The sequence below is a fragment of the Gekko japonicus genome, unplaced genomic scaffold, assembly GCF_001447785.1.
Source record: "Gekko japonicus isolate JY-2015 unplaced genomic scaffold, Gekko_japonicus_V1.1 scaffold945, whole genome shotgun sequence".
Taxonomy (NCBI): Eukaryota; Metazoa; Chordata; class Lepidosauria; order Squamata; family Gekkonidae; genus Gekko; species Gekko japonicus.
The window spans coordinates 421,761-444,932 of NW_015165265.1; the positions used below are offsets into that span (position 1 = coordinate 421,761).

Here is a 23,172-nt window from a genome sequence, read left to right on the forward strand (position 1 = left end):
TTCGGAGCCCCCGATCCCCGCCCTGGCGAGATCGGGGTCCGGGGGGAATCTTGCCCCCGAAGCTGCGTCACCGGAGGTGACGTAGCCACGTTGCCGACGTTGGGGGTGTGGCTGAGCTCGTCGGGGGGAAAACCATATGTTTCCCCCCCCGACGAGCTCAGCCACGCCCCCAACGTCGGCAACGTCTGACGTCACTTCTGGTCATGTGGCACCCGGGTCTCGAACTGCTGAACTACCGACCTTCCACAGCCTGCAGTTCAGCGTCTTAACCACTTGAGCCACCACAGCTCCTACATATAATTAAACAAACAAACACACACACACACACAATCTTGTTTTCCCCCCTTCATTTTTGTTATCTGTTGTTTTGTTATCTGTTTCACTGTTATCAATTATCTGTTCATTCTTTCTATGGGGGAGAAAAAGTGTCTGCTCCTTCCCAGGTTCATCAGTTGGAACCAGGGGTCATTTGGGGGGGGGACGCGGGGGGACGCCATCCCCCCGGGTGAGGTGCGGGAGGGCGGGGCCTGGAGCTCCCTGCTGGTGCCCGCTGGAGGTCGCCGCCGGCTGTGGGGAGGACACACTTCCGGTGATGTCAGGGGGTGTGGCATATGCTAATGAGTTGTGCTAATGAGTCCCCCTAGCTCTTTTTCTACGAAATGACCCCTGGTTGGAACCAAAAGCAGGAGAGACAGAAATGGGCCCAGCTGGTCGCAGGGTCTCAGGGACAACTCAGAAGAAGCTGGCCCCTTAAAAGCCACAGGAGGGACAGCTGCAGTGAAGAACACCTGCTTGGCAGGGCTGCCAGCTCTGGGTTGTGAAATTCCTGGAAATTTGGGAGGTGGAGCCTGGGGAGGGCGGGCTTTGGGGAGGGGAGGGACCTCAGCAGGGTATAACGCCACAGAGTCCACCCACTAAAGCAGCCATTTTCTCCAGGGGAACTGATTGTGGAGGAGGAGGAGGAGATTGGATTTATACCCCGCCCTTCACTACCCAAGAGAGTCTCAGAGCGGCTTACAATCTCCTTCCCCTTCCCCTCCCCGCAACAGACACCCTGTGAGGCAGGTGGGTCTGAGAGAACTCATTCCAGAACTGTCCAGTCTCTGACAGAACTATGAAGAAGAGATTGGAGGTTGGCAACCCCACCGCTTAGTCATGACAGTGCTGGGTGGGAGCTGTGGGAGCAGCCAGGGTCTCCTCACCCTCCTGTGGGGCTGGGATTCTTCATGAGAAGGAACAGCCTTGTGGGGAGGAATAAAAGGGGGCTGTTCCAGCAGGCCTGAGAAGAAGGAAGCAGGCATTTCCCAAGCTGGGAAGGAGGCATCCCGGAGAGGAGGAGGAGGAGGAGGAGGAGGAGGAGGTGAAGGGAGAGGTGGTTGCAACCCGCTCCCTTCTGCATTCTGAGTCAGGTTGCCAGGTCCGTTGGAAACGCTGGCAGGGGGATTGGGGGAGCTGGAAGTGTCACTGCCAGCATGCCAACATCACCAGAAGTGATGTCACAAGCTGTGCCTACATCACTGGAAGTGAGGTAGGTACGTCGGGGGCAACACTCTGGTTTTTGGGGAAAGCTCTATGGTAAAATCACCCTCAAACCATAGAGTTTTGCCCCAAAACCAGAGCATCACTCCCGCGACGTCACTAACGTGCCTATGTCACTTCTGGGTGATTAGGTAGGTCATATGACATTGCTGTTGGGGGGGGATTTCCTCTCACTGGCCAGTCGCCGGCAAAACTGGGCAATCCCCCACCCCCAACGGAGGAATGGCAACCTTAATTCTGAGCCTTAGCTGAGCCCTCTCTGCTTCACAATAGACTTGCTGTTGGGAGCAGCTGCCAGGAAAACCCTTACCCTGACATTGGGGGTAGTGGGGATATGGCCGTCCCTCACACAAAACACTCACCTGCCCCACAGGGCATGCCACCTGGCCCCTGCAACCCATCCCATTTCTTGACCTTACATTATATAATGTTGACTGCTATGGCAACCATCCTAAAACATATTACATAGCGGAGGACCAAAGTTACTTTGAATGGATGCGATCGCAAGAAAACTGTGTGCATTTTCAGCAACACGGTAGACGCAAAATTACAATTGGCAGATGCTTTGCGTACAGGGTAGTGGCACTGAAGACCTGAATCACGTACATCACAAACGTACCAGAAAATCGCCGGTCGACTGGGAATAGCAAACCTCTTTACTTAGCATCGGTCTGTGCTCACAACGGACTCACATGGAGTAGAACCAGCTCACAGGGCGAGAAAGCAGCAGGGTTTCATCTGTCAGCCTCATGACCAGAAAATGGTCTGAAGTCACAGATGGTAGTTTTACCACTAATGCTACAGAGGTCTGGCCTGGAAAAGAGACGCTGGAGAACCGGATTTAAACGGCTCTGTGCTTTATGGGGGAAGAGGTGGGTAAATTATCCGGTCTTTTATCATCTTAACTTTGACAAGACTTTCCCCACCTATTCCAGTTTCATTAACTTGGACTTGCCACCCCCTTCCCACTCAGACCCAATCCCAACATATGTGCCTCATGTCGAGCTGACCTCCTGTCGTCCATCAAGAACAACGTTAGAGTCCAGCAGCACCCTTTAAGACCAACAAGGTTTTATCCAAAATTTGAGCTTTCGTGTGCATGTACACTTCCCTAGACACTGTCTGAGGAAGCTCATATCTTGAATAAAACTTTAGAATGGCCCCGTTCACACAGAGGATTTGCCGCGCTAAAGGCACGAATGTCAGGCGGCTTTTCGGGGCGCGATCACACCGCAACATCTGGGAAGCGTAGCACACTCGTGGCCAGCCCGTGGCGTCCTGATGAAGATGCGCAGTAAAAAAGTACTGCGGAAAGTGCACTAGTATCCAGAAAACGCGGGGCAGGGGCGGGCGTCTGACCACGGGAGCGCTAGTATCCCGTGGCATCTGGTGCCTGTCCAGGTCCCATTGCAAACCACATGTTTTTTGTAAGCACATGTGCACAAACACGTAACTGAAAGCAGTGCTGCTCCGTGGAACTGTGCATGCGCAAAAACGCGAAACTGTTTCTTTGCCACGCTCCAGCATCGCCGCGTGATCGCCAGCTAACAGCCTAAGCGCAAAGATTCGGGGGACCATGTGATTAGGCTACCGTGCTTTAATTTGCTCTGGGGCAAACAGCCATGCCTCCCCCCCCCCGCGTTATATGGCCCATGTGACCGGGGCCAATCATAGAATTATAGAGTTGGAAGGAACCTCGAGGGTCATCTAGTCCAACCCCATGCACAATGCAGAAAATTCACAAATACCCCCCGTACCCCTCAATGACCTCCGTTCCATGCTCAGAAGATAACAAAAAAAAAAAAAAAACACCTCCAGGATCTCTAGCCAAACTGGCCAGAAGAAAATTTGATTCCTGACCCCAAGTGGCGATCAGCATTTCCCTGGGCATGTAAGAAAGGATCACAAGAACTAAGCACTGAGGCAACCCTTCCTGCCCTCCCTCTCATCATCTGCCTAAATTCACAGAACAAACTTTGTTGGTCTTAAAGGTGCCACAGGATTCAAACTTTGTTCTCCTGCTTCAGACCAACACGGCAGCCCACCTGGATCTGTTGTCCATCTATTTCAGTATTTTTTTGCTCTCCAAGGCTTTCCCATTACCTGGACCTCTTCTTTCAAAAAGAGATATTAAGGATGGACTCTGGAGTATCCTGCGCATCCCCAAACCTGACATGAGTGGTAGAGTTGCCAAGCTGAGCCTGGCAATTGGCAGGAGGGTCGGGGGCGTTCATATGGTTTGTGGGGGGGGGGGATTGGAGGCATGAAGGTGTCACTTCTGAGGAAAACCCAGAGGTGACAGCAGACAGCTCTAGGAACTGCCAGAAAGTCTATGATAAAATCATAATGTTTTTAGCAATTCCTAGAGTGACTTGCCATCACTTCTGGGGTTTCCCAGAAGGTCAGACCAGAACCAACAGGTTGAAATTAAATCAGAAGAGTTTTAGGCTAAACATTAGGAAGAACTTCTTGACAGAGTGGTTCCTCAGTGGAACAGGCTTCCTTGGGAGGTGGTGGGCTCTCCTTCTTTGGAGGTTTTCAAACAGAGTCTAGATGGCCATCTGACAGCAATGCTGGTTCTGTGAACTTGGGCAGATCATGAGAGGGAGGGCAGGAAGGGCTGCCTCAGTGCTTAGTTCTCATGGCCCTTTCTTACATGCCCAGGGAAATGCTGATTGCCACTTTGGGGTCAGGAAGCAATCCTGGAGGTTTACTTGTCATCTTCTGGACGTGGAACAGCAGTCACTGCGGGTCTGGAGGGTGAGGTATTTGCAGGGGTCATTTCGTAGAAAAAGAGCTAGGGGAACTCATTAGCATAACTCATTAGCATATGCCACACCCCCTGACATCAGGGGCCCGGCGGTGTACCTGCAAGGCCAGCGGGAGTGGGAGGAAGCCCCGCCAAGGCCCTCCCTGGCTCCAGGCAGGCAGGGGTGGGGAGAGGCGGGGAGGAAGCAACTTACCCTCCCTCTTCTCCTGCCTCCTCCTGGCTGAATGAGGGCTGGAAGCGAGGCGGCCGGAAGCAGGGGGCGGGGCTTCATCATGCGCCCCACCCCCTGCACCTCACCCGGGGGAACGGCGTTCCCCTGCATCCCCCCCCGAAATGACCTCTGGGTATTTGTGAATTTCCTGCATTGTGCAGGGGGTTGGACTAGATGACCCTGGAGGTCCCTTCCAACTCTATGATTCTATGATGTAACAATGCATCTGACGCCATCAGCATTTTTACATTCCCTACCACCACCAGTCCCTTGGACTGCAAGAAGATCAAATCAGTCAATCCTAAAAGAAATCAACCCTGACTGTTCCCTGGAAGGCCTGATAATGAAACTGAAGCTCAAATACTTTGGCCACCAATGAGAAGGGAGCACTCACTGGAGAAGACCCTGATGCTGGGAAAGATTGAAGGTCAAAGAAGAAGAGGACAGGAAAAGGATGAGATGGTTAGACAATGTCATCGATGCAACGAACATGAAGTTGAGCCAACTTCAGAGGACGGCAGAAGACCGGAAGGCCTGGCGTGATCTGGTCCATGGGGTCGCGAAGAGTCGGACATGACTGTGCGACTGAACAACAACAACAAAACCACCACCATAGTTCCTTGGTGCAGCAGTGGGCAATGGGGGAGGGGATTCCCTGCCCTAACTGGGAAAATGGTAGGTCTAGTGAGTGGTGGGGCAGTCATTTAAATGCACAGACAGTTCTTAACATTCAGCAATGCAGTCCAGCGCTTCCAGATGCTGTGTCCTACAAAAGTAACCGTAGTCCCCAGAGACTACAGCGTTGGCATGGGTGCAATGCAGATATAGCAACGAACTTCACAGGTCACTGTCCACAGACCACATACTCACCACACAGAGCTCCCTGTTTTCAGACTCGAGATAGCCACCTGCAGCTTCACATGGATTGAATGATAACTGGGCCTCGTTGGGTGAAATAGTCAATAAAACGAAAAGCAACTTCCCAAACAGTTCATTTCTCCTAGCGGGTGATTTTAATGCAAGAATAGGGGGAAATGATGATTGTTTAATCCCAGAACTTTATGGTCCTAATGTTGGGTTTAGGAAGTTCAAAACACTTCAGTAATTATAGAGTTAACTTTTTGTGTGTGTTAGTCAACACGAAGTCACATGTTTATTGTACCCAATCTGTTTACTACTTAGGAAAAGCCCACAAATGTTGTAGGTGGTTCCAGTATCATGACCTGAACTTTAGCCTTGTGATTGGAAATCAATGTATTGGCTATTTAGCATATTGGGGTCCTCTTCCCCTCTTTGTTTGTTGGAGAAGAAGAGGTGCCATTCCTGTTGAATCTCTCTAGCTGTAAAGAGGAGCTGCGGTGGCTCAAGTGGTTAAGACGCTGAACTGCAGGCTGTGGAAGGTCAGTAGTTCAGCAGTTCGAGACCCGGGTGCCGCATGATGGAGTGAGCTCCCATCTCTAGTTCCAGCTCCTGCCAACCTAGCAGTTCGAAAGCAAGAAATTGCAAGTAGATAAATAGGTACCACTTCGGCGGGAAGGTAACAGCGTTCCGTGCGCCTTGGTGTTTAGTCATGCCGGCCACAGGACCACGGAAACGTCTTCGGACAGCGCTGGCTCTTCGGCTTTGAAACGGAGATGAGCACCGCAACCCTAGAGTCGGATTCGACTGGCTTTCGAGCAAGGGAACCTTTACCTTTACCTAGCTGTAAAGACGTAGGAATCTAGTGTTCTGTTATTTTGCATCCTGTTTACCTTCTCCCCATGTTAGCTTTGTAGTAAAGTTTTATGTTTTTACAAACATTACATATGGACTCAGTCTCTCACTCATTCCTCTGCTGGTTTAATCGCTGCTTAACTATATTTTTCTGAGAACGCCGAACACCTAACAAAGAAAATTTCCTTAGTCCCTGCTGGTTCTGTCGGTCATCGGAAGATGCAATCAATGCCAGCGGCTTGAGGTTGGCCGCTTTTGCTATTCAAAGGAATTTAGTAAATTAGGTGTTTGATAGATGTTTTCAGCAGCTGCTATACGACAAACGTCAGGTTTGCATTGGGACTCTCAATCATAAACGCCACATTACAAGCCACCCCTGCCCCCGGGCAGCAGAAAAAAGAATAAAAAGGGTTTTAAAAAAAGAAAGAAAAAAGGATAGACATTCATCACTTTAACCATAAAAGTGTGATTATGCCTCTCTTTGTCCTGGTCTAGACATGAAGCTGAATGCATTAAGAATTCTTAATGTTCCCCCACATAAAAATTCCCCCACGTAAGGCAAAACAGCATATCAAGGAGAAAAGTTCTAGCTTAGTCCTTCACGTACTGAGATAGGTAGTTACCTATTTAGGGCCAAAGTCACCCCAACCCCGACTTACAGCCACATGTAACATTGGAGGACTAATGTTCCCAAGTGCTCTGGGGCCCAATTTGGCTCAAGAGGGAGGAGGGGCGTCAACCTTTCCTCCTGCGAAGAAGAAGAAGAAGAAGAAGAAGAAGAAGAAGAAGAAGAAGAAGAAGAAGAAGAAGAAGAAGAAGAAGAAGAAGAAGAAGAAGAAGAAGAAGAAGAGGAGGAGGAGGAGGAGGAGGAGATTGGATTTATACCCCACCCTTCACTACCTGAAGGCGTCTCAGAGCGACTGACAATCCCCTTTCCCTTCCCCTCCCCACAACACACACCCTGTGAGGTAGGCCGGGCTGAGAGACCAAGAAGAAGAAGAAGAGGAGGAGGAGCCATTCCTGTGCGTTCCCACCCCAAAATAGCCCTGCTCCTTCGGTACCCGAAGGAGTCTCAGAGCAGCTTACAATCCTCTTCCCTTCCCCTCCCCACAACAAATGCCCTGTGAGGTAGGGGGGGCTGAGAGAGCTCTTTCATAGAACTGCTTTTTCCAGAACAGCTCTGAGAGAACTGTGATTGACCCAAGGTCACGCCAGCAGCTGTGGGAGTCAAACCCGGTTCTCCCACATAAGAATCCACACTCCTAACCAGCAGCAGTGGGGAGTCAAGCTCGGTTCTCCCACATAAGAATCTACACTCCTAACCACTACACCTGACTGGCTTTCTCTCTTTAATTAAGTTGACTAGTTTAATGTTATTGTACTTTTAATACTTAAACTTAATTTAATATGACTATGGTTGTTTTATCTATCATTGGCCCTGTTCACACGGAGGATTTGCCATGGTAAAGGTACGAATGGCAGGCGGATTATCAGTGCGCGATCACACCGCAACCGAACTGCTAGGTTGGCAGGAGTTTACAGGAAAGGGCAGTATAAAAATTGAATTTAATTAAAAATAATAATAAAAAATTGTTAAAAATCTGCTTCTCCCACCTCAGCTGGTCAATAGACCTGCTTCTTCTCTTTCTCCTCATTTGAAGAAGTCACCTCTGTACGCAGATCCAGACAGCTAGTGTATCTACACCACATTGATATTCTACCTTGCCTCTTCACTGGGCCCACAAGAGCTTACATAAAAATATACCATAACATTTTAAATAATGCTATCCACAAACACACATCATCATAACCGCCACCCCCCCCACGCTGGGTGATACATCAATCTCCTCAACAAACGTTCCCTCAAGAAAACAGCCTTGAAGATTTCCCTTTAGGCTGGCAAAGATGATAGCTTCCTCATCCCTCAAGGCTGGCAACTCCAAAAGGGCCCTGACTGAAAATCCTTCTATGTGCTCTGAGACATACCTAAACAGTCCCTATGAATGGCAGGGTAAGCAAAGATAGTTGAGATGAGCATAGCTGGTAGACTGGTATGTGTCAGGAAAGATGGCCCCTCATCTGTTTGTGATGTCTCAAATGTGCATCATGAGGACTAGAAGCTTTTTTAAAAAACATGTGAAGAGGCGTTTCTAGTTTCAGGTGGACAACAGACATGTTGGACTGCAGTAGGAGAACAAGATTCATGTCTACTAAGTATCACTAGAGTTGCCATCTCTGGGTTGGGAAATACCTGGAGATTTGAGGGAGAAGCGCCTGAGGAAGGTGGGGTTTGGGGAGAGACTTCAATGGGATATAATGCCATAGAGTCCACCTTCCAAAATGGCCCTTTCCCCCAGAACTGATTTCTATGGCCTGGAGATCATTTGTAATCCCTGGAGATCACCAGCCACCGTCTGGAGGCTGGCGACCCTAAGTAGCACCTTAACAACCAACAAGATTCCCAGGGTCTCAGCTTTCAGGAGTCAGGATTAGGGCTGCCAGCCCCCCACCCCCCGGATGGAAGCAGGGGTCGTCTGCTGCCAGGCCCTGCCCCCCAGCCGCTGATCAAAGGACTTACCAGGAGAAAGAGGAAGGCCCAGGCCATGTTTCTGGCGTTGCACCAAAAGTGCCGCCATGATGCTAGCAACATCCAGGGGACGCTCTGCTATTTGGGCAAAAACTCTATGGTAGAAGTGATTTTTACCATGGAGTTTTTGCCCAAATACCAGAGCGTCACCCAGATGTCACTGGTGCGATGACATCACTTCCAGTGAGATGCCGTCCTCTTTCTCCTGGAAAGCTCCCCCATCCCCCACTAGTTGCCAGGAGGGACACGGCAACCCTAATCAGGATCCTATCATCAGCTGCATGTAAATGTGCTGTACTGGGTGACCCGTTCCTACCCAGTTCTGAAGCCAATAAATCATGACAAGAGCTGGTCTTGGAAGCCTCTTCCCCCTGCATTTTCATCATTTTCATCTTCCGTGTGTGTGTATGAGAGTGTGTGTGTTTGGGGGTGGGACGGGGGGACGGGGGGGGAGTTCTGTTAATTGCATCTGTAAATTGGCGCCGCATTTATTTGCCTAATAAATACTTTATTTGCACGTGCAGAGTCAATAAGAAGCCATTTTCTCTTTTGTAATAAGATTTTAACGCTGTTAATCTCGAGGAAGGGGGGGGAATTTACTGCTCCGGCTGCCAGCCCGGCTGCTCCACTCGGAGCAATAAAGATGTCGTTTGCATCTCATTAAGTGGGGGGAAAGGTGTGTGTGTGTGTGTGTGTGTGTGTGTGTGTGTGTGAGAGAGAGAGAGAGAGAGAGAGAGAGAGAGAGAGAGAGAGAGAGGACGGTCCCCTCCCCTGCATCCTAAGAGGCCCAACTGTCTTGGAGCAGAAACCCAGCCAGCAGGAGGATCAAAGCAGGGGTCATTTCCTGCAGGAGCGCACAGGAGCGGAGCTCCGGCAGTAAGGAGCCCAGGGGGCGGGCACATGCAACCAGCCCCGCCCCCTGCTCCCAGCAGCCCTCAGTCAGAGCAAGAAGTAGCCAGGTAAGCTGCAAAGCCCTCCCCCCCCCGCCTGCCTTCAGGTACAAGCTCTCCCTCCTCTGTGAGGGCAGATCTGCATGTCCCCCCCCCCCACATAGCTAGCAATCCAAAACAGTCCAGGGGAGCTTGAGCGGTGGGTGTTGCCTTCTGACACACTTCCGGTGATGTCAGGGGGTGTGGCATATGCAAACAAGTTACGCTAATGAGTTATGCTAATGAGCTCCTGCACCTCTTTTTCTACGAAATGACCCCTGGATCAAAGTCTCCGGCTTCCAGTTAAACGCAGAGAGAGCAAAAGGCTGGGGAAAAATATGCTGCAATTCGCAGACTTTTGTTGTTTGGGGGAAAGAGGTTTCTTTCTCAAATGAGGGCCAAACTCTGAGTATAGAGTTCTGTTTGCAATGCTTCTTTCCTTCTAAGCATGATTCTCTGATGGGAACGGCATACCCAGGCCTCATGAAGCTGGTGATGTTTTTTGTCTGAATCGGCACACGCAGCTTGTGTTATATTGCTGCTATTGCTTTAAGGGCAACTCCCAGAAGAAACCACAATTGGAGGAGAAGTTTTTAAGAGTTGCCGATTCTACTAGCTGGCAATTGTGTTCCAATCCACACAATTCTTGTGATCACTACTCCCTCCACTACTGATCCCTTCCTCAGGGGTCATTCCGTAGAAAAAGAAGTGCAGGAGCTCATTAGCATAACTCATTAGCATATCTTGTTTGCATATGCCACACCCCCTGACATCACCGGAAGTGTGTCAGAAGGCAACACCCACCTCCCAGGCTCCACTGGACTGTTTTGGATTGCTAGCTATTGGGGGGGGGGGGATGTGCAGATCTGTCCTCGCAGAGGAGGGAGAGCTTGTACCTGACTAAAACTTGGTCTTACAGGTGCCACTGGACTGTTTTGGATAGCTAGCTATGGAGGGGACGGGGAGACGTGCAGATCTGCCCTCACAGAGGAGGGAGAGCTTGTACCTGAAGGGGGGGGGGGGGGGGGAGCTCTGCAACTTACCTGGCTGCTTCTTGCTCCTCGTGGCCCAACTGAGGGCTGCTGGGGACAGGGGGTGAGGCTTGTTGCATGTGCCCACCCCCTGGGCTCCTTACTGCCGAAGCTCCGCTCCTGTGCGCTCCCACAGGAAATGACCCCTGCCCTTCATTCCCTAAAGAGATAACTCAGCTGACTAACCTGAGACCCCATTCTCCATCTTAGGCTGTTACTGCATAACACCGATAGCTCTCACTGCTGCTGAGAAGACAGAGGAATTTGCGGAGGGAACGGAGCAGCTTTCCTTACACTTTCTTCACGCACCCTCTACAGCAGCCGCCCTTCAGACTTAAGATAAATGCTCTGTTGGTTCAAGGAGGTCTTGAAACTGAGCCGGTGTGGAAGTCGCGTAATGTGAAGTTTGACTGGTGTGGCCTCTTCCCCAGCCTCTACTTGACAGACTGCCCCAGAGTGGCTTCTCAAAGCAGTTATTAAAGCACAGCTGAGGGACTCTGTATGTGTGTGTGTGTGTGTGTGAAGTGCCGTCACTTGGCAGATGACTTATGGTAACCCTGCAGGGTTTGGTGGTGGAAAGTGCCATCAAGTTTCAGCCCAGTTATGGCGACCCCGTAGGGTTTTCAAGGGAAGGAACTAGGGTTGCCAGCCTCCAGGTGGGGCCTGGAGATCTCCCGCTTTGACCACTGATCCCTAGCTGACAGAGATGAGCTCCCCTGGAGAAAACGGCTGCTTTGAAGGATGGACTCTCTGGCACTGTACCATGCTGAGGCCCCTCCCCTCCCCAAACCCCGCCCTCTCCCGGATCCGCCCCCAAAGTCTCCAGGTATGTCCCAACCCAGACCTGGCAACCCTAGAAGGAACTAACAGAGGTGGTTTGCCATTGCCTGGCCCTGCAGAACAACCCTGGACTTCCTTGGTGGTCTCCCAACCACGTACTAGCCAGGGCCGACCCTGCTTAGCTTCCGAAATCTGACAAGATCAGGCTAGCTGGGGCCATCCAGGTCAGGGTCCTGTAGGATTTACCCTACCCTAATTACTGTTTCCGCCTGCCGGAGTTATGAGAGTGTTCAGAGTTTGTCTTCTCTTCGGTACTGCCTGCTTCGTGCATTAGACATGCCTTGCCCTTCCCGGGACTTCACATGAGACCAGTTGGAAAGAGGGAAGAAAAACAGTATTTTTTCTTCATGTCCTGGAATAGGAGAGTAAGGAGGCTCAGAAGAGAGGCTCAAAACTATCTATGGCTCCGGTCACACAGAGCATTACACATGCTAGAGAGATGGACGATAGGCAGATTTTCCGGGCGCGATCTCACCGCCACATCTGGGAAGCATAGAGCTCCCGTGGCTCACCTGAGGCTTCACTCCGAAGATGTGCTGTAAAAAACTAGTACGGCCGAGGTATTAGTTTCCGGAAACCGTGGGGCAAGAGTGGGCGTCAGATCACGTTTTCGGTGGTAGCTCGTGGCATCCGGCGCCCGCCCATGTCCCGTTGCGAAAAGGTTTTTTTTTTGGTCAAGTCTCCACGGGTGCGCACAAGCACCCAACGGCGCATGCGAACACTTGGGTTAAAAAAAACCAACACAACCCCCACGGCGCCGCTTTTTTGTCGCGCCGCAGGAGTGAGGTATGATTGGCACCTCCCCCCAACCACGGGACGTCGGCGGGACATTTGATCCGGCTGCTGCGCGGTAGTTCGCTCCGGGGCAAACAGCCACGCCTCCCCCCCCGCGATATCTGGCCCGTGTGACCAGGGCCTATGAGTGTAACACGCAGAATTTTCCAGGATCGTTAAGTTATAACATTTCCATTGACTATTCCTGGGCAGGGGTGGATCTACTATGAAACCAATGAAGCTTACGTTTTAGGGCCCCTAATCCTGGAGAGGCCCTGAAGCAACTTTTTAAAAAAATGAGTGAATTTTTCAACAAAATCGATGGTGGTTTTTTTTAAGTGTTTGTTATTAAAAGAAGGCTACTCTAGCGACAGAATCATAAGCCAATGGGTTGAAGTTCTTCACATGGACCTCAGAATATGCTCTAATACCCGTTTCATATGGTCCTTGCAAGGGCAGCAAGGCTCTTTGGACCTTGCTGGATGTTGCCCTGTTGTTGCTAGTTTGCATCTCATTTGGCCTCCATAACAGTTCAAGCTTCAGGGTCCCAAAAATGTAGGCCCACCACTGTTATTGGGTGAAGAGGAGCCAGAAAATTTGGGCTTTCCACAACCTAAGGAATCACACAGTGTAAGTCTGAGTTCCTCCTGGTGGTGAAAAGCGCTATCAAGTCGCAGTCAACCTATGGCAACCCTGCAGGGTTTCCTAGAGGGGGTCTGCCATTGCCTGCCTCTGCATTGCAACCCTGGACTTCCCTGGTGGTCTCCGATCCAAATAATAACCAGCAATGTTCCCTCTAAGCTGTGGAGTCTTGTGAGCAAAAATTCTACTTTGTGAGCTACTGGCCTTAAAGTCGTGAGCGAGCGATTTGGCGACTGCATCAATTAGCTTGCTCTGGAGACATCCTTCCTGAGCGAAGACAAAAACATGTGAGCCGGAGGCTAAAAAATTGTGAGCTAACTCACACTAACTCAGCTTAGAGGGAACACTGCTAACCAGTACCAACCCTGCTCAGCTTCCAAGATCTGATTAGAGTGGGCTAGGCTGGGCCTCCTAGAAACTCCAGATCTTTAGCCAAGTTTCCCCAGAAGCCATGTGTCAGCAAGCTGCCATAAGGTGGTGTGTTCTCTTATACATGTTATATTGTGCTCTGTCCATCCCCCCCTGTATCCTCCTGTGTAGGTATTTACTTTCTTTTGCTTACTACATCTGCGGAACTGCTCAAGGTCAACCAGCTGGAGGTGGGATGGAGTTATGGCGTTGCTTTGTTTATTATGTATCTCATGCCTGAGAACTGAACTTGTGTTTATGTTGTAGAACCGTTGTGTTCCCAAGGAATTGAGCGCTTGTTTTATCTGCATTCCCGCCAGCGGGAATTGGACTCATTGGTCCTAACCTGGTTCAAGTTCCTTTATTATGTTACCCTTTGGGGTCTGTAGTCATTCCTAACAATCCTTGTGTTCCTGAGCTAACTATCGCTTTATAATAAATTTGACTTTGTTCTTCAAATGTGGATTTATTTCGAATGCATGGGGAATCGGACACCATGGTGGATGGAGAGATGCTGTGTCTTCAACTCTGGCCCTGTGAACTTCCAGTGCCACATTCAGTGCCATTGGGTAGCAGGGACTTTGCTCAGCCACAGTAAACCAGACTAAAGAACGCCAGGCAAGACAGGCCATTAACCCTTTGGTCATAAGTAGGGCCCCATCAATAATGCCCTAACTGTTCTGTGATGCTGTAGCAGCTCCAACTTTTTGGATGGGTTTTGATGCAGTGATGGAGCACGTGAAATGGGTTGTGAAAGTCTCCAGTTCAATCCCAGGCATTTCCACTTACAGGATTTCAGGGGGAAAGAAGTTTTGCAGCCTAAAACCCCAGGGAGACGCACAGCCAATCAGATTAGCCAGACCTTAGCTAGACGGGCCAATGGCATGACTCGGCATAAGAGCAGCATCACCTGGTCACAGGAGTAAGAGGGCCACCAAGTTCCCAGGGAAGAGTGTCTCATTCCTGCAAGATGACGGGATCTTGCAGGGATCAGGTAAGCCTTGAAGATCAACTTAGGCACAGCTAGCGTGGCTGTATCACATGCCAGAGGAGACGCATCCATGAAGGAATCTCCTTGGCCTGGAGAGGTGAACCGGAAAAAGGTGAACCCGACTGGGAAAAGATGGCAGGAGACATCACAGTGCCCGACTCCCACTGCTTCAAGCCATCCACCCACCTCAAATTAAAAACCCATCTCTTACTTTTTCCTTCAGATGCTGGAGCTGTCGACTGCGCAGGTCTCGGGAGCAGGTGCCCTGGACGGGGATGACGGCTGTGCAGAGACATTTGCTGTCAGGGACCTGAGCGGAGGTGTAGACCTGCCAACCTTCATTGGAGCTCTGGAAGAGGGTCTGCAAAGAGAAAGAGCACACAGAGGTCAGCAAGGAACTCAGCAAGTTGCGGTAGCCCTCAGTCCCAGGATGTACACAGTGACAAACAGGTGAGACCAATCAGGTCATTTTTTTTTCATTTCTAAATCAGTTTCAGGCTTTACTTATTGAAATATTTAGGTCCCGGCTTTCCTTGTGGTGGCTAGAGGTGCCCTACAAGTCTGCGGTGAAATTATTTAAAACCAACAGAATAAAACCCCAGATGCCCTCTCTCCCCAAAAGATACCCACAGGCCCCGGTCACACTGAGATTTTGCCGCGTGAAAGGCACGAATGTCAGGCGGATTTTCGGGGCGAGATCACACCGCAACATCTGGGAAGCATAGCTCACCCGTGGCCAATCTGTGGCGTCCCGTCAAAGATGCGGAGTTAAAAACTACCTTGAAAAGTGCACTAGTATCTGGAAAACGCACAGCACAGGCAGGCGTCTGATCATGGGAGCGCTGGTATCCCGTGACATCCGGCGCCTGTCCATGTCCTGTCGCGAACCGGATGTTTTCCGTAAGCACATGCACACGAATACGACACTGAAAGCAGTGCTGCTCTGCGGAACTGCGCATGCGCACAAACGCAAAAGTCTTGTGTGATCGCACCGCTTCTTTCCCACGCTGCCGTGTGATCACCAGCTAACAGCCTAAGGGCGGGGACCATGTGATCAGGCTACCGTGCTTTATTTTGCTCTGGGGCTAACAGCCACGCCTCCCCCCCCGCGTCATCTGGCCTGTGTGACCGGGGCCACAGTCTATCAGGGTGTCTGTAAAGGGTCGTCAAGTCACAGGCAACTTCAGCAACCCCAGCATGGGGCTTTCAAGGTGAGTGAGAAAAAGCAGAAGTGGTTTGCCCTTGCCTTCCGCCAGAGTCTTCCTTGGCAGTTTTCCTTCCAAGTATCGACCCTGCTTAGCTTCTGAGATCTGACGAGATCCAGCTATACCATGCTGCCTTCTCTCCTCCCACAGTCTAGACCTGGTTAAAATCTCGGGTAAACCTATGGAGCAGCGGTCCATCAGTGGCCATTAGCCACAAAGTATAGATGGAACACTATTTGCCCTTGCCTTCCTCCAGAGTCTTCCTTGGCAGTTTTCCTTCCAAGTATTGACCCTGCTTAGCTTCTGAGATCTGACGAGATCCACCTACACCATGCTGCCTTCCCTCCTCCCACAGTCTAGACTTGGTTAAAACCTCAGGTAAACCTATGGAGCAGAGGTCCATCAGTGGTCATTAGCCACAAAGTACAGATGGAACACTACATCCCGGGCAGTGATGCTCTGTATTCTTGATGCTTGGAGGGGGGGCAACAGTGGGAGGACTTCTGGAGTTCTGGCCCCTGCTGGTGGACCTCCTGATGGCACCTGGGTTTTAGCCACTGTGTGACACAGACTGTTGGACTGGATGGGCCATTGGCTCCTCTTATGTTCTTCTGTAAATAAAATGGCTTTGCGGTGCCTCGTAAAGACTCCTGATGAAGCCGCTTGACCCATCTCCTCAGGGAGCCCGTTGCACAAAGTGGGAGCCACCATGGGAAAGGAACGGGCTCTGGTTGATGCCAAGTCGGCCACCTTAAACTGGGGACCAGCCAGTAGGTGGCAGCGTGAGGACAGAAGATGGTCCACAGGGACATATGGGAGGAGGAGGCGGCAGCCCTTTAGATATGTGAGTCTTAAACCATGAGGAGTTGCAAGGGTCGTAAACCGGGACCTTAAAAGGGACTCTGAAACAAACAAACAAACAAACCCAGCAGACAATGTAGCTGTTTACAGTCATAGCTTCCCCATTAGAAATCTCCCTCTCTGTCTTTCCTGCAGTGCAAAATTCTCTGTGGGAAGTCAAGGCAGCGAAACTGTTTTCAAATGGCTTTTAATTTGTATAACGGATGTGTCCCTGATGTTTGCAGAAAAAAAACGATTTATGAGGAATTTACTAGAATGTTCCGAATCCAAGGAATGAGCTGCTGAGATTCTTTCCACCATGGTTATAAAGCTTAAAGTATTTGCTTAAAAAAACCCCAAAACCCTTGGGTTTTAGCATCATTCTTTGCCTGCTCCTTGAGAAGCCCATGTGTGGGAACCTCACAGGGGAAGGCCTGGCCTTAAATTGCCCTGTTATTAGGTCAGAAGCAGAGGAAATGAAGCAGGGCCCGTTGCTGTTTCTTTGAGAGCCCTGGGCAGAGAGTGCGCAGGGGCCCCCCTCGTCTCCTCTGCCTACCACCAAGTACCCCCGTTTGGTGAGAGAGAGCCAGTTTGGTGTAGCAGTTAAATGCGTGGAGTTTAATCTGGGAGAACCAGGTTTGATTCCCCACTCCTCCACCTGCAGCTGCTGGATGACCTTGGGCAAGCCTCAGCTCTGTCAGAGCTGTTCTCTCAAGGGCAGTTCTCGGGAGAGCTCTCTCAGCCCCACCTACCTCACAGGTTGTCTGTTGTGGGGAGGGGGAGGAAAAGTGGTTTGTAAGCTGCTCTGAGACTCCTTTGGGTAATGAAGGGCAGGGAATAAATACAATCTCCTTCTCCTCCTCTTCTTCCCTTCAAATGCATCTCTTCTCACCCGCTGATCCCCATGCCTGCGCATAGTTTCCCCACCCCTTCGATAGCCCTCTCACCACCAGCACTCACAGATACCTGCACCACCCATGTGCCCATTCCCTGATAAAGCTGGGCAGTGCATACAGTGGGGAGCACGGATGGCAGAATGCTTGCAAGCAAGCAGGTGGAGGAAGGGCAGGTTGGCAGCAGGTGAGCCATGTGGTAAGTGGCAGCGGGCCCCACCAGGATCCCGGGGCTGCAGCCGCCGCCCCACCTGCTGGCATGCTGACACCAGCCCTGAAAGTGCGCCTCTCTCTGTCTGTCATAGACACACACCGCTCTCCTCTGCTCACTGGGCGACCTCTGCCCAGTCAGATCTCCGCCGATCCTACCTCGTTTGCGTTATCATGAGGACACAATGAGAAACCCCGCCTCCCAAAGATAAACACCGCCCTGATCTTCTTGGAGGAAAAGCAGGGGAGCAATGCCGTGGAGAGACAATGGCGGTAATAACGGCTCCAGAAACAGATTCAGAACTTTTCCGATAGATTAGAAGGTTCCAACGGGCCCCGCATTAATTGGATCGCAAGCCATCTGGCGTGGCTGTCGGGAAAACGAAGACTCAGATTGTTTTACACGCACACGCATGCATTTGCATAATGTATGTAAAGTAGAAAACAACACACAGTCCCGTACACACACACCCCCGCGTCCCTCGTCTCCGGACGAAACGAGGGCTTCACAATCAAGACACGGCTCGGAATCTCAGTGCTTGCCACATTCCCCTGGTGGAGAAGCCACAGAGATTCCAAGATGCCAGGTTCCCACGGGACAGCCGGCAAAGAGGAGGAGGCACCATTTGCTCGGTCTCCTGTCTGCCCGGCTGGCACCTGCCCACCTCACACATGGCATCCCTGTAAATATTTGCTGTCTGGCTAAACAACAGACCAATTAGTTGTCGTTGCCATTTCGTGTACACGCACCCCCTCCCCCCGCAGCCTTGCACGATGGAGGAACACGGTGGAATACAGGGAAGCCTGGGGGATTATGAAAACACACCACACAAACATGACTGAGTTATGCTAATCTGCAGCCCACCATTAAGAAAGACTTCCTCGGCATTATATTAGAGATGCTACCGAATTTTGCAACCGCTCCATTTCGACTCAAAACATCCCAATGCGCTTTTCCTTCGCGCCAGTCGAACCCTGGCTTTCATTTTCATGTTTCCTCACACTGATAATTCCACACTGTATGTAGCCTTATTTTGGCACCGGCTGCGCATGAATCTCACAGATGAATTATAGGGTGACTGCCAGTGTTCCCTACAGTAATTAAAAGTACAGTAAAACAGATGAAATTCCACATTAACCTATGAAGTGCAGATTGGTACAATAACCTAAAATACGCACTTCCTGGGTCACAATGGGGTGGCACTGAAGAGGACCAAAGGTCTTAAATTGGGATGGGGGGATGTACACAAAGGGAATTTGGCCATTCGGGGCTTCTGCTGTCTCTCTGTGAGATGTGAGGGCACAGAGGAGGAATGGCAGACACCGAGAGCCACAGAGAAGGCCACCTCTGCCTAAACGGCCTCCAGGAAGACCCACACAGTGACTTCCCTGGGATAGGTCTCCACGGCCTGTGCTGCCACCAAGCCCCCTTCCACGTTCCAGGATGACCCAGTGGATCACATCCCAATGCGCTTTTCCTTCGCGCCAATCGAACCCTGGATTTCATTTTCAAAATGTTTCCTATTTCCTCACACTGATAATTCCACACTGTTTGTAGCCTTATTTTGGCACCGGCTGCGCATGAATCTCACAGATGAATTATAGGGTGACTGCCAGTGTTCCCTCTAAGCTGAGTTAGTTTGAGCTAGCTCACCCTTTTTTTAACCTCTTGCTCGTGCATTTTTGTCTTAGCTCAGGAAGGAGGGCTCCAGAGCAAACTAATTTAATGCAGTAGCCAAATGGCTTGCTCACAACTTTAATTCCAGGAGCTCACAAAGTAGAACTTTTGCTCACAGGCCATGTCATTTTGGAATTTACAGTCTTGGGGAAGGGAAGATCTGTACGTAGTCAGACATATAGGCTGGACTTAAGGAAAGCAAATCCTGACCAACTCAAAGTTACGCTGGGTAGAATCCCATGGTCAGAAATACTTCAGGAGAAGGGGGTTCAAGAGGGATGGGAGTTTCTCAAAAGGGAAATGACAGAATCACAAACAAGTCCCATGAGAAGGGAAAATGGGAGGAGCCTAAAGAAGCCAAGGTGGCACCATAAAAACCTTCCCCTAAAGACTTGGGAAATTTAAAAAGACTCATTTATAAAGCGGAAGGAGGGCCTCATGACCAAGGATGAATATAAACAGATCACCAGGGCTTGGAGAGAGAGAGAGTCTAGGGGTCTTAGTGGACCATACACACAGTCAGCAGTGTGATGCGGTAGCTAAGAAGACAAATTCGATTTTGGGCTGTGTCAGCAGATGTATACTGTCCAGATCATGCAAAGGGATGGTATCGCTTTACTCTGTTCTGGTTAGACCTCACCTAGAGTACTGTGTTCAGTTCTGGGCACCACAGTCTAGGAACGATAGAGAGAAGCGGGAACGTGTCCAGAGAAGGGCGACGAAGATGGAGAGGCCTCCCAAGTCCCATGAGGGGAGGCTGAAGGAGCTGGGTATCTTCAGCCTGGAGAGGAGAGGTGATAGGACAACCATCTTCAAGTACTTGAAGGGCCGTCATCTAGAGGATGGTACGGAGGATGGTTTTCTGTTGCCCCAGAAGGTCAGACTAGAAACAACGGGTTGAATCAGAAGAGTTTTTGGCTAAACATTAGGAAGAACTTCCTGACAGTTTGAGTGGTTCCCCAGTGGAACAGGCTTCCTCAGGAGGTGGTGGGCTCTCCTTCTTTGGAGGTTTTCCAACAGAGCCTAGATGGTCGTCTGATAGAAAGGCAGATTCTGAGAACTTAGGCAGATCATGGGAGGGAGGGCAGGAAGGGTTGCCTCAGGGCTTAGTTCTTGTGGCCCTTTCTTACATGCCCAGGAAAACGCTCATCTCCACATTGGGGTCCGGGAGCAATTTTTCTTCAGGCCAGTTTGGCTGGAGTTCCTGGAGGGTTTTTCCTCCCTCCATCTTCTGGGCATGGAACAGCGGTCGCTGGTGGTCTGTGTGTGTGTGGATAAGAAATCACTGTGGGGGGGGGGAAGATGGAGAGAGAAAGACGAATATTCAGAGAGGACTCTCCCCTGCAAACAAGAAATGCCCACTAAAGCATCCACCGGTTCCTCTGTTGCCCCCCCCCCCGATCTGTCACGCAAGACACCTGAAGGGAACCCTCTTGGGAAGGAGAGCTGAAGGAGCAGTGTTTGGTAGCTGGGGGGGGGGGCACAGAGGCAGACAGAGGATGCAAAGTAGGTCAGCCCCTTGTTAGCCGGCTGAGTGGTCTGTCCTTCCGGATGCAGGCGGCCCCTCATTTACGAAGAGCCGATTAGTAATCAACACTGAGTGATGCCGCTCCACCATTCAGACACAGCTGTCCCATAGCCGCTTGCGGATCCCAATGGAACTCGAGCTTCACCGAACACTGACCGGAGAGGTCAGAGTCAGAGTCTCATGAGACTGTGGGGTGAGGTTGCCAACCTCCAGGTAGGGGCTGGAGATCGGGAATGACAACCCATTTCCAAGCTACAGTTTCCTCTGGCAGGGAAAATACTGCTCTGGAGGATAGATCCAGGTAGTCAGCCATGGCCCCATTCATACGAGGCAGTTTGGGCCGGGAGCGGGCCGGATCGGAAGCACATCAAATGGGCGCGATCCCACGCCAACATCTGCCTGGCGTCGCGATCCCGCCTCCAATCCGGCCCTTCCCCCGATGAAGCGCGTCAAAGATGAATGACCTACCTTCGGTGGTTCATCCAGTTGGTCCGCTTCATCCTGGCCGTGGGATCGGCAGCGCGTCTTGCCGCCATCGCATCCCCGGCCCCCTGCCGTACTGCACTTGCTCGAGCATGCGCAGTTCGGCAGCCTCCCCCTCCGACTAGTATCTTCCTCCCCGGCATCTGATCGTGCCGGGGAGCAACAAAGCGCGGCTACCGGGATCCGTGGGATCCCGCCGCGGCGTTTCTTTTTTGGCGCGGCTTCGCCATATTGGTATGAAGCAGTAAAACAAATTTAGACTCCAGGGCCACCTTTAAGACCAACACATTTTAATTCAAGGTATGAGCTTTCGTGTGCAGGCACACTTTTTCAAATATCTTTCACCCACAGCGGGGTAGAATGTCATAGAAGCCATCCTATTGACATCTGATAGCTTACGGCGAGAGAGCTCTGATCCCCTGGATCCTCCAACCACTGCCCAAGCTGACCGCCCAGGATAGCCGAATAAGATTAAGGAACTGACTGTGTGATGAAGAAACTAGGCACTAGCACTTTATTATATTATTATGTTTATGGTTTTAAGTATTTTTGGCTGCGGTCACACGGAGCATCAGGCACGCTAGAGAGACGGAAGATGGGCGGATTTTCCGGGCGCGATCTCACCGCCACATCTGGGAAGCGTAGAGCTCCCGTGGCGAACCCGAGGCTTCCCGCCGAAGATGCGCGGTTAAAAACTAGTACCTCGGAGGTACTAGTTTCCGGAAACCGCGGGGCAAGGGCGGGCGTCTGATCGCGTTTCCAGTGGTAGTTCCAGCACCCGCCCATGTCCCCTCGTATAAAGGGGTTTTTTTTCAACTGGCCATGGGATGCGCACAGGCACCCAACGGGGCATGCACACACTTTGGTGTCCGGGAAAAAAAACAAACACCCGTTTGCCGTGCCGCGCCGCTTCTTTGCCGCGGCGCAGGATTGTGGTGTGCTCGGCACCTCCCCCCTCCCATGGGACCTCCACGGTACGTCTGCTGGTGCAACCGCGCGTTATTTTGCCCCGGGGCAAACAGCCACGCTCCCCCCCCCCGCATTTTCCTGCCCGTGTGACCGGGGCTTTTGTATACTAACTATTTTTATGTCAGCTGCCCTGAGCTGGCCTCAGCCAGGAGGACGGGGTAAAAATCTAATAAATCAATCAATCTATCACCCAGAGCACAAATGTAGAGTCCAGTCGCACCTTTAAGACCAACAAAGTTTTGTTCAAAGTATGAGCTTGCGGGTGCATGTTATTTGACAAAGTGTGCATGTACACGAAAAGCTCATACCGTGAATAAAGGTGCCCCACTGGACGCTGAATTTGTGCTCCAGAGGATGGCTTCTATGGCATTATACCCTGCTGAGGTTGCTCCCCAGTGTTGACCCACAAATCTCTAGGAATTTTTTAAGCCAGAGGTGGCAACCCTACCACAGGCTCATCATGCAACAGCAGAGTATGATGTCATGGGAATTCGACCGGCCCTCCTATGCATGCTGTTTCAAAGAACCAAAACCAAAAACAAGCTTCTAGCATTCACAGCCGTGAAAATCTATTTGGGGATGCGTCAGCAGAGGTTATGAATGTGTACCAAGCACATTGCAGGTGGACGGACGTGGCTTTCCACACAGTCTTACACCTGTTTCGCTCAGTAGTAAACCCAACACAGAATCCCGCAGTAGGTTTCACTCATAAGCAGGGCTTTTTTTGTAGAAAAAGTCCAGCAGGAACTCATTAGCATAATAGGCCGCACCCAACAGCAGAAACTCATTAGCATATTAGGCCACACCCCTGATCGCACCTCATTAGCATATTAGGCCACACCCCCATGTTACCAGAAGTGTGCTCATCCAGCCACACCCACCTTTTGCTTCTTATTCTGTTTACCTTGTTTGCTGTCAAAACCCAGGGCTT

At 50.9% G+C, this 23,172-nt stretch overlaps 1 protein-coding gene across 1 annotated transcript in view; it reads right to left on the reverse strand.

Annotated features, from left to right (window-relative positions):
* OLFM2 (olfactomedin 2) overlaps positions 1 to 23,172 on the reverse strand; it is a 319,482-nt gene that overhangs the window by 153,689 nt on the left and 142,621 nt on the right. The window contains exon 2 of the mRNA XM_015410209.1: positions 14,647 to 14,796. Within this exon, the coding sequence (XP_015265695.1) occupies positions 14,647 to 14,796 (150 nt within the window). The remainder of the gene's footprint in view (positions 1 to 14,646; positions 14,797 to 23,172) is intronic.